Below are 11,595 nucleotides of genomic sequence, written 5' to 3' on the forward strand. Positions count from 1 at the left end.
TTATCCCAGGTGCTTCTTGCAGGTCTGTGTGCACTTTGATTCACGAGACATGTAGGAAAACTTGAGCTCATTTAAACCTAACTTGACTGTGACCAGCACGAACGCCATTCAGGACCCTGTGCTGTGACTGTTTGGTGCAAGTCACAGTAGCTGCATGCACTTTTGTCATGCAGGCAGGTGAAGCCTCTTTCTGACAAGGAAGCCCCACAAAATACTTGATTTATTTTTTTCTTAATGACCTTTTGCAGGCAAGTAATACACCAAAAGATGAGCATTCTGGTAGCTTTATAAAAACCTTTTGGTGGTATTCTAAGAACCTAGTTCATCAGAACATGAAAACACTAATGATCCCTCAGTTACATAGGAGAAAAAAGCCTATGGGGAGCTGTGAATTTTTTTACTCCATATTACAATGTTGCAAAAGCAGAGCAGGACAGGATCTATTCGTTACTGATAATGAAGGAAATTTGGTGCATCAGGAAAATAAATTAAGATTTGCATTGGCGGACTGATTCAAAGCAGAGGTTATGAAATAATTAGAGCTGTTTCTTTATAATACCCTCTCACATTTCTCCTCTGTGTGCTAATTGCAGTTTAATATTGTTTTTAGTTGTCAGGAGAAAAAACATCAACAGGTGCTACTCTGTAATGAAAGACAGTCCTAGCACAGCAGAATTCACATCAAGATTTCTTCCAGCTCGACAGTCTTCTTCTTCAGTTTTCTCGATGCTCTGAAAGGGACTATTCCAAATTACTGTTATGTCCTGGTTGCAGTCAGGCTCAGGAAGAGTGGGAACATGCTGCAGAGCATTCAGAGAATGAACACAGCCAATTAATCAGGCTGCTAAGCAAGGAACACAAGATTTGAGCTGAATTTGGAGCTCATTAGCCACAGGGCGTGAGATGACAACTTGCTGCTTTCCTTGGGCACACTACAAAACTGCAGCAGACTGGGATGAAAACAGTGCTGCTTGCTAATGAATGCCAGCATCTGGCAGTGATATTAAAAAAAAAAAAAGACTTTTCTGGTTTAAGCTGGTAAAAATAAAATTTCAGAGCTGGAGCACGTGTGAAAATCAGGCTGCCAGCATCTTTGGGTGTTGACGGTTTATTTTCCCATTTCTTTGCTGAAGAATACTGCTAGCATCAGCTCTGTTTTTGCTCTTAGTAGTGCGTCATGCCTGATTGTCATATTATTTCTCCTCAGATGGGTACTCCACCATCGATCACCGGGACAAGGAGCGCAAGTATAAGACCAGCGATAACACAGGAGATGCCTCAGAGAAAGAACCTTTAAAAGTGAGATTCCTCTTATTGCTGAGTGCTAGTTAGTCCCTGTAAAAGAAACAGAGCCTGGTGTCCTCCACAAAAAATACAGGGTAGTTAATTACCAGGGGACTTTTAAGGTTGTTCTTTTGTGTGTATATGTGTGTGTGTTTTTTGCTTGTTTGATATTAAGCTAAAGGCACCATTTTGTAATTCAGCAATTAATTGGATAACTAGAAATAAAAACAAAAAGCTGTTTTCCACTGCAGGAGAAAATGCAGGTAATTGATATATTCTTGTAAATGGATGAGGCTATAAAAATAGGAAGTGTTTGTTCTGTCACCTTTGTGCAGGCAACATTCCCTAGCCCTAAAGTGAATAACTGTGTTCAGACTTTATTCCGAGAATAGTCCCTGCAAACCGTCACACTGCTTTATTGTTTTCACCACAGGAAGTACGTGTGAACTTGTGTGTCTGAGGAGAGCAGGGTGGCAAACAGCATTCGTTTCACCAGCATTCAGGGTCCTGACAGTAGACATTGGGCATGGGCCAAAAAGATGGAGAGGGAGGGAGAGGCATGCATACTTAGGAGTGTGTGCCTTCTAAAAACAAAATTTAGACAACCTTCTAGTTTAAAAAAAAAAAAAACTTCACAACTTCACAAAGCCTTTTGCATTGTATGTTGTGTGCAAATGTCGCTTAGTGGGTTCTGTTTAATTTCTGTTGCATTGCTATGCCTTTTCAGTAGATTTGTTTATTTTAGAAGTTGCTTAATGCTTCTAACAATGCTGTGGCCATCACGTCTCCCTGGCCTGAAAACTAGCTTGTATTTTCTCCTGGGTAGGTCATTCCTGAGGGGGGTGTTCCTTCAGTGAACCAAGAATCCATTACAGGAAACGCTGTTGTTAGTCTCTAGAAAGCTGTCCTTAATAACCTTCAGCATGTTGCTGATAATATCCGTAAATCCAGGTGATTCGTGCTCAGTGGAAACAATAAAATTTCAGTCAATTGAAAGGGAAAATACACTATATTGAACAAGGGAAATGAAAATGTGATTTGGAGAAAAATCTTTCCATAGAATTAGGAAGAGGTCCTGCTGTATCAGTCTGCCTGTGTTAACTTGCCTGCTTGTGCGTTACCTGCTGTGTCCTCCTTTCCTCTGAAGGTATACCCTGGAGAATACCTTACATCCAGATGCACTTCTTTTAAGCACAGATCACCCTTTTTCCATTTGCCAGTTCTGGCTATAACTGCACCTTGTTGGAGGCTGCCCAGTTAGTTTTTTTTAATATAATCACTAATTGTCTCGTGACAACTCCATAGTGCCAACCAAAGCTTCCTGTTTTGAATCAGCAAGTGAATGGCCTAGAGTAACGTGGCTGATCTGAAACACTGGCCTGTTTGCTTCAGCTGCTAGCTCACTTATTTTCTCCTTTGACCAGTTCTAGAAATAAGTGAAGATTATGGCTGCATATTGTTTAGGAGGCCTCTGCCACCCAAAAAGCTTTTTGCAGGAGAACAGTCATTACAGTTTTTCCATTTAGTCATCTTGCAGCTCCTTTGCAAAGTCTGGACATGTGGTGACACCTATTAAAGGAATCCCCTAGCAATAACCTTTCTGTTTAAACTTTCCCAATCCATTTCTGCTTGACAAAGTGGAGTGAAGACAGAAGAGGAACAAAATCTCACCACTCCCCTTGGAAGTGGTTGTGCTCTTTCAATTGTTTTTTTTTTTTTTTTTTGGAATTGATACAACTGAGCTGATTACTCAAGGCTTGCAGCATGCCTCCCTGCTCCAGTGTTGCTCTGAACTGGCAAGAGATAGCCCAGCTTGAACCAGTGCTAATGGTACAGACTTTCTAGTCCCCTCATCACAGTTCTAATGTATTATAAGGATGCAGTGAGAGTGGATGCACTAAGCGACATAAGAATTCTGATCAATAGGAGCTTGACAGAAAATGACTTTATAGAGAAAATAGGCCAAGGAAGAAGAATTAGCAAATGCTTGTGTTTTTTGCCACTTGTTTCATGAAAGTCGTCTAACACAATCCTCAAAATTGTGTAATTCAGCCCAAACTCCCAGTGTATGTCTGAGGTGAAGCACAACCCAGAGCTCCAGGGAGCAGCTGCTTTGCTTTCATAAGAAAGGAATAAAAAATATTTCACCTCAGTGATGTGCCTGCCACAGTCTGTACTGCCTCCAGGTTTTAAGGATAAAGGATAGCCTGAATTCAGCCTGTTGTATGCCTCAGGGGTCTGCACTGGTATGTCCTCAGTTAGAGCAAAGCCTGAGTAGATGCTACTCTTCCTTCTTTCTATCCTGTGAAAAAGAAATATATCTGTGGGGTCTTCTGGCTTGTGAACTGTTCAATAACCAGAGCTCTGAAGCTCAAGAGTGACCAAGAATTGTGAATAATGATGTCAGGGAAGTGCAGCCTTTTGGCTGCTGCAAGTGCTCTTGTCAGTATTGTGCCTTTGCTGATCTTGTTTCTTTCTCTACCACTAATTTTCCCTTGTGCTCCTTTGAGCTGACTTGTTTGGTGGTTTTGTTTGATTAATCCGCTCTGTTTTGCCTTTAACTCCTCACCCTGTGCTGCAGAATGACACAAATAGGAAAAACATTAACAGGAGTAACAGGGCTTCGGTGAATCTGGTGGATGCCCGTGACATTAAACCCCAGCCTGTTGACTCTTGGGTCTAATTTGCATGCATGGTAGGTTATTTCAATGGTAATTGGTGCTAGTGATTAACTTGTCTCGTGCATGATCTGTATCACTGTGGAATCCCTTCAAGGCTAACTGCTAACTGGGTCCTTTCAGACAAATGATAATGCATTTGAAAAAGCAGTGTTTATATTATTCAGCATGTCTTTAATGCAATCAAACACCACTGTTTGATTAAAAAATAACCTGTCAAATAACCAGACAGCAAATTAGTATCTTGAATGATTGGTTGTCAGCTGAAACTTGAAAAATTTCTCCTCGTTAGGCCATGGGAATGAATTTGAATAGTGTGTTCCTGATTCCAACCATTTTTTCCCCTCCAGACTCATTGTAAGGACTAGCCTGAGACTTAAGGAAAACCGTATCCTTGACTGTTCATGGATGTTCCCTGAGGTTCCCATGAATTACACAGCCCTGCCCACCTGCTGGAAAGCTGCTGTCTGTACAGTTACTTTGCAAGGAGAGATGATTTTGGTTACACAAGAACCATTTAGCTACAACTCCCACTTCCCAATTCTTTCTTTTTTGTCGTTGTTATTTTAAAAGGCACCTTTTTGTCACTCTATAGACCTCAGCCTTTGCCATGTGCCCAGTTCCTCAGTAATGTCACTAGCCCTTCTTTACTCCTGCCGCTGCTCATCTGTCTCCCCCCGTCCCGCTAGGCAGCCCTCTGCCCTGGTTGTAACTTCCATCACTCTGTCAGTGGAGATGCGATGTCCCATTTGGAGCAGCAGGTTTTGTGCCCCTGGCTATGACAAAAAGAATACCAAAGTGACAGTTGTGAAGGCGCTGGGCAACTTTCCCAACAGAGTATACAAACAGGCCTTTAAGGCCTGCATTCCAAAATGTGAAGCATCATCCACCCCCGCAATTGTATGTGGAAATTACTCGCATTAGAGCAAGTACGTTCTGGAGCTTTGCTTCTGGGGTTCCCCCCCTTCTTCTTTTAAGAGTCTAGTAAAAGTGCTGTGTGTTTGCATCTTGTTTCTGTTCCTGGGTTGGAAGCACCTAGCCAAAGCAGTCTTGCAACACCACCAGGTACCCTTGTGTAGCTAGGAGCAGACCCAGCACTTCTGGCTTCCCGCAGCTGGTCAGTGCTGTGTGCTCAGCTTTGTGGGCCCAGCCAAATCTGTGTAAATAGTGCCTGTACACTTCTACTCATGTGTTCTTCCTCTTAGCAGTGAAGGTGTATGGGTGGAACTTTGACAAACAAAGTCTGTGCTCGTTTTCTCCCAGTCATACCCTTCAACAAACCCATATATTGGGGATAGATTGGCATTTCCAGCCATTGTTCTACCACTGGGTGATGGAGATCACCAATGTCATGTTACTTGTTGGTATTAATCAGTTCTGACTTTATTTTGCAGGGCTAGAGTCCAACCACATTTTTTTAATTGAGGGGGAGGAAAAAAAAAAAACCACTGAATTGACACAGAGGATCTCATCAGTCACCACTGCCATTCAGATCTGGAGGGCGCTGCATCACTGACAAGGCTGCAGATTCTAGGAGGATGTGGGGAGAAAACACAACTGACTGCCATTGCCAACCCCAGAGCACCATGCCTTACAGCGAGATGAATTTGCTTTTTAAATCAGTTTTATTCCCACCAGACATAGCCGCCTCCCCCCTCCCTCCCACTCCTGCAAGAAGAAAGCATGCAAGAAAAGAGAATCCAAGCTTCCATCTAGCTGCCTGCACTCTTAGGTGACTCTTATGTGTGGATGGTGCGAGTATGAGAGATGAAGGTCACGCAGCAGCAAAGAGGACAGCTTCACAAGTGAAAGAGAAACTGCAGAATATTTGAAATAATATCATAGGTGTAGTCATGAAGATAATAGCACTTTTCTGCTTTGGGTCTCATTGTTTTGTTTTATTTTTGTTTTGGGGGATTTATTTGAACTGTGAATCTAACATTTTTTAAGAGTTTTTGAAAAATGTTGAGGTTTTCTTCATTATTTCCACAGGAAGTGCAGGAATGTTGAGTTGGATTTATTGAATTTCAATGAAGAGAGAAAATACAGAACAAAAACTATTAAATGCTGGTCAAAGGAACTGGAGAGTAGATAAAATTGATGCAAGCTGTATAATCTGCTTTTAGAGTAAGCTATATCAATCACAGTGCTATATTATCGTTATAATCTGGTGTACAATACTTCTGCCTTTTGAATTCTGTAATGGCTCTGTTTTTATTTCCACATACGGAAAACAGTTCATTGAAGGTTTCAGCGTCCCCGGTTCAGAAATCTATGCTGAGAAGACGAGTTGGCTGATTTTTTATTTTCTTGTTCTCAAAGGTTGCAGTAAGGAGCTTATACATTTTAAATGTTGCATTGATAACAATTAACAATTTTTTTTGCCATAGCTTTTAACACATTGGAAGAAGTAGGAGCTTCTTTGCGGGATTATTTTGAACATGCTATAAGTTTTAGATGGGTCTGTCACTTACATTTGATGGTAAATTTATCACTGTTAGATCCATGTTTGCTTTGGGCTGTGGATCCTGATGAAAAATGCCGCAAAGGGAACTGGTTTGGCGTTTAAGTCATCATGATTTCTGTGTTCCTTTGGTTTTGTTTTGAGATTACATATTTTAGTTGGTATGAAAATCATCCATGTGCAAAAGGTCTCCTCTTAGATGCCATGGCATGCTCTGGACAGGGAGGAATTTTTACCTCATGAGAACATACGCCGCATATACCGTATCTGGTAATACAACGAACTAAGTGACTTCAGATCACTGATTTTTCTCCAGGCATTGGTCAAGGGAGGGCAGCAAAAGAGAATAAGAACCAAGTGTCTCACTAGTAGCATCAGAGGACTTTTGCTGGTTTTGTTTGGTTGCCGCTGTTCTTGTATGCCACACTTAATTCTAAACAAGCTCCTAAAAATGGTGCAACTGGAAAGCACATTTTTGAACCTAGCAAACATCATTTGGGGTTTTCAGTGCCTGCTGTTTCCTTTGTAATTAAAAAGGAGAAATATTCAACAACCGTGCATCACCCAAAATATTACTGTAATAGTAAATGTCTGAAGCTTTTGTAAAAAAAAAAAAAAAAAAAGGGAAAAAAAAAGCAAGTACCAAGAGCTTTGTATCTTCTTGAGTATATTAAATTTGACATGAATACATATATATAAATAAAAAAAATCTATATATCTATATATATATATTGTTGTGCAGAGGCTAGGTTAACAAAACTGTGTAAAGTAGTTTGCAGGAGAGGGAAGCATTTGTTGATTCAGGGAAAAAGACTGATGCCAGAAGCTGTCAGTGATTTGGATGACACACATGCTCCTTCGGCCCTTCCCTTTTGACCCTCATCTTCTATGTATATTACAGTGGTCACTTCGGGATCCTAGGGAAGGTGAAGTCGCTTGGAGCAAATTAAGATAGCAAAGATGGGGGGGGAGGGTCACCTGCATGAGAGTCCTGTTGGACCAAAGATGCTTAGCAGATCAAGGGAAACAAAGAGATGCGTCTGTGATTATCTGCATTTGTGTCAGGGGCAGTGTCTCTCTGTGTGTAGACATAAAGTGTGGCAATGAAACCAGAAACATAGTCTGACTGTATATTAATTATATCAATGGTGCTCTTTTCATACTTGTTCTGCCAATACGCGGAGACCCTTTTAACCAAGCTACACAGAAACGTTTTATATCACTTTTGGTTATGTATTTGGTGTATTCTTTTTGTATATGAAAGGATTTTTTTAAAAACGTTCAGTAATTAGCAATGGAACCTGCTTTGTAGCTAATTAGAACAGTGTAAGAGAAGGGTCGTGCTGTCAGTCTGTCCCTGATCTACTTCAAACCATATATTTACCAAAGGATTCTGAGCAAAAGTTCGCTTAAAATAAAGACCTGACTGTTGAAAGGAGTCTCTGCCAAGACTTTGTGATTTAGTGGTTGTACAAATATTTCAAAGCCAGCAAGAGGTTAATAGAAAACTGCAGGAAGGGGGAAGTGACGTGACTAGGGGCCGATGATGTCCATAACCTCCTATCCCAGATACCATGTGGCTTTCAGTGGGGCACTACAGGGACATTCAAAATCTGGTTGGGAATCTACTATGGGCTCTGTCACTAATGAGCCCAACACTAAGGAGAAGGAGCAAATTCAGACCCTATCCGACCCCCTCCCCCCCAAGTGCTTTTCGTATTTATACTGCATCTTGTGATAAGCAAACAAAGTTCCCTATCAGATGAGACGGAATTGGCTGCCCAGGGTCATTGTAGCAAACTGTTCTTCTTTCTTTTCCCTAGGATAAGTGTTCTTGGCAGCCAGGGTTCTTGAGAGTTGACAACATGGTTTACTGCAACAGGAAAGCAGAGGATAGTGTACCAAGAGGTGAAATACCAAATCCATGTGCCAAGACTTCCCCTGGGAATCACGTCTTACCCTTACCCTTCCCATGCCTTACAGTAATGATTGATTCCAAGGTATGTAGCAATAACCAAGAACCCATCATTTACATTACTGTGTTTTTCTCTTCTCACCAAACTGTTGTTTGGATGTTGAGGAAGGTAAATGGACTAGGGGTGACTTGCATATGAGACGATCACCTTGTATTATCAGCTCACCAGCCAAAATCTGTAGCAAGATTCGTTGAACCAGGTCTGGTGATTTATCCAATGCCCTTGTTATCTGTGGCAACAAGCTCACTTCTGGAAGGTGCTGGTGGGATGTGTGCCCACGCATGCCCTTACCTCTCCCCTTGTTGATGTGAGTGTGACTGGGCCGTTTGAGCTGTTCTGGGATGTGGGTAAATAAACCAGTAATTGTTGAGTTTATTTTGGCAGCAGGGACTGTATGTTAAGAAGGGAAAGTGGCAGTGTGTGTGACTAAAGCTGCAGTAGGGTCTAGAGCCTCCTGCTAAAAGGCAGGCAGCGCTTTTTAGGGCTCAGGAATGTGACCTCCTCTTTTTCTGTTGGCTCCACTGTGAAAACTGGAGGCAATCTGCCTGCAAAGGGATGGGGTAGAAGAGATTTCTACCTGAAGAAATTCTATTAGGAGGGGTGGTTGTGGAAGGAAGAGATGATGTTGCAAGACTCCTAATAAAGAGGAGGAAGAGATTTGATGGCCCAGTGAGGGCTGGGATAACATGGGGAGGGGAGAGACATCTGATGGCAAATAATAACTGCAGAACTTTCATCCCAGGGAGGTGGCTTGCACATCTCCCAGGTATATTCAATGAACTGTGGAGGTTAAGAACAGATAATCAAAAACAACAAAATCACTTAACGCTGATGGGGCCATTATGTGTTAAGACTCCCCTAGAGAAGCATCAAGTTTGGCTGCTGAATACATAGCAATTGTGCTTGTGCTTACAGCTTCCCAGGTTGGTCTGCCTGTGCAGAATCCAGAACAAAGGCAAGGCTTTAGAACATTTTGTTTCTGTCTTGGAGCTAAATAGTAATTTAGCCAAAAGTGTAACTTGACAAATCAAAGATGTGTTGCCAGCTTGAAATGCTCCCCAGGGAACGATTTGTGCAACAAGAGGTCCCGATCTTCCGTGTCCTATGGGCAAAACACCTGCCTATCTTGGTTCTCCTCTTGTGCACTCAGACATGCAGATTCTGAATGTGTGCATCAGGAAAGTAAATCGTGTCCCCTTTGCCAAGACATCATAAAAGGGATTGACTTTGGGACTAGGACCTGACTTGCTGTAGGTGATGCATCAAGAAGGCAGGGGTGGCATGCTTGTTAGAGTCAGTCAGTACGTTCTTGCCAGTTCTGAGGAGTAGTTTTCAGAGATGCTTTCTAGCATGTGTGGTTTATGCTGGGCAAAGCAGTTTTCACTCCTACAGCAGGTTTTGTGAGCTTGAAGGTGATGAGTTACCTTCTGTTACTTGCCTTAAAGTTGAGCTTATAGGCTTAGCTACCTGCGAGAGAGGCACATCTTAAACCCTTAGAGTAAGCAAAGCTTCAAAAGTCAAACGGGCACATTAGAGACTGATTATAGTCTCTTCTGCTAACTGCCCACTCAGTGAAAACTGTAGTGTGCCAATAGGTTCAGACAGCAGTTTTGTGCTGTCGGGGCTGGATCCTGCTCTCACCGCTTTTGGAAGTATTTATATAGGCATAGTTTCTTACTAAGTTCATTTGTTTTCATGCCCCTAAAATCTGGTTTCTCTTTGACAGAGAAATTCTCAGATTTATTGGTACAGTAACTAATCTAGTGCATTTAAAGGGAAAGGTGTTACAAACCTCTTTTATTCTGTCTCGTTTTACATCGGGGTAGGATGTTAGGTCCAATTGCAAGGTGAGGAGGAAGATAGTAAAGATACTACAAGGCCTGCCAACCTGGTTCTTACTGTTCAGAAAAGCAAAGTAACTAGACTAAGAAGCTTACTGGTAATTAGTAGCTAATGTGTTTGTAACTATCATGTGCCTTAAAATTTTCATGGTAGGAGAATAAAAACAAATCAACAATGTGTTTTCTGTAATACTACTCAACATTCTCTCTGTAGTTTAGACTGGTGGGGTTTTGCATTGTATTTACACTGTACTATAAACTGAAACACTTAGAATGGTTTGATTTTACCAGTATGGAGAGGAAAAAAAAAGGTGGATTATGCTTTTCATAGAACAAATGTTACCGTGACAGAATGTATTACTATTATAGGATCTTTCCATAATGCAGACAAGTAGAATGCTTGTTAGAAACCAGGTATGTAGGATAACAATTTGGTGTGTTTTCAATAAACCATGCCTGGAAAGAATACATGTGCCATTGGTTATCTTTTTGTTACATCAGGTATCTCAAATATTCTTTGGCTTTGCAACAGCAGTTTTCTGTGGCAGGGAATTATTTAACGCTAGCTGAGGTCAGCACTCTGTGTTAGTAATAGGTCAGTGGTAATGAGGGCAATTGGAATATCCTTTAAACTAGTACAGCTGAAAATTTTTGATTCATTGCCATTTGGTGGAGTAGTAGCAAAAAGTCCTGTAAGGGCCTTGGACTGTAGGTCATGTTTTTTTTTCCTTTTCAATGTATAAACATATTTCTATGAGAAAGAAATCTCTGACATTGTTCAGAGGACTGTGCATTTAGGACCACAAGCCTAACTTGCTGATGGTTTTTCAATTTGAGAAGCTATTAACCTTTTCCAATTTAGTCATAAAATTTCTGTAACTTTACAAAGATTTCGCATCTCTGAAATGCCTGCAAGTATTGTCAGAAATATAACTGTAAAAGAATAACAGAAGATCTTTAAGTTTGTCATAGCTATGTATGAGATTTGGTTAAGATGAGAAATTGTTATTTCAGGGATGTGCCAAATAATTTACATTTGTTGCCATGCTGGGGAAAAAAATCACGATATTGAAAAGTCAGCCATGTATTTCAAGAAACAGCCAGTTAGTGACAAATCTTTCCTGGGCGATTCTCCTGAGGACTGCCTCTCGTAGAGAGACCGATCACCTAAACATACCATGCTAACTGATACGCCTTTGTGAATTATGACAAAACCCTGTAAATCTTGACATGAGTGTTGTGCAAGGTTTTAGAGCAGAGGTCAGTTTTTCTGTGATTTAAAGGTGGTTGAATCATTGCTGGCCACAAGAGTTTGCCATACGTTAATGCCTGCTTGTGCTATTCATTCACAG

General features: G+C 41.2%; 1 protein-coding gene across 14 annotated transcripts in view; it reads left to right on the forward strand.

Annotated features, from left to right (window-relative positions):
• The window catches only part of ARVCF (ARVCF delta catenin family member), a 275,731-nt gene that overhangs the window by 260,211 nt on the left and 3,925 nt on the right, over positions 1-11,595 (forward strand). For 7 of the 14 annotated variants that reach the window (XM_080559763.1, XM_080559762.1, XM_080559765.1 and 4 more), the window contains 3 exons: positions 1,208-1,299; positions 3,866-3,979; positions 5,357-10,709. In XM_080559763.1, coding sequence (XP_080415889.1) covers positions 1,208-1,299; positions 3,866-3,967 — 194 coding nt within the window. In that variant the 3' untranslated portion in view covers positions 3,968-3,979; positions 5,357-10,709. Of the gene's footprint in view, positions 1-1,207; positions 1,300-3,865; positions 3,980-4,312; positions 10,710-11,595 lie in introns of those variants that run through there. The other 7 variants (XR_013940399.1, XR_013940400.1, XR_013940402.1 and 4 more) reach the window with 4 other exon arrangements.

This window comes from Anser brachyrhynchus, assembly GCF_964034855.1.
Source record: "Anser brachyrhynchus genome assembly, chromosome: 17".
NCBI lineage: Eukaryota > Metazoa > Chordata > Aves > Anseriformes > Anatidae > Anser > Anser brachyrhynchus.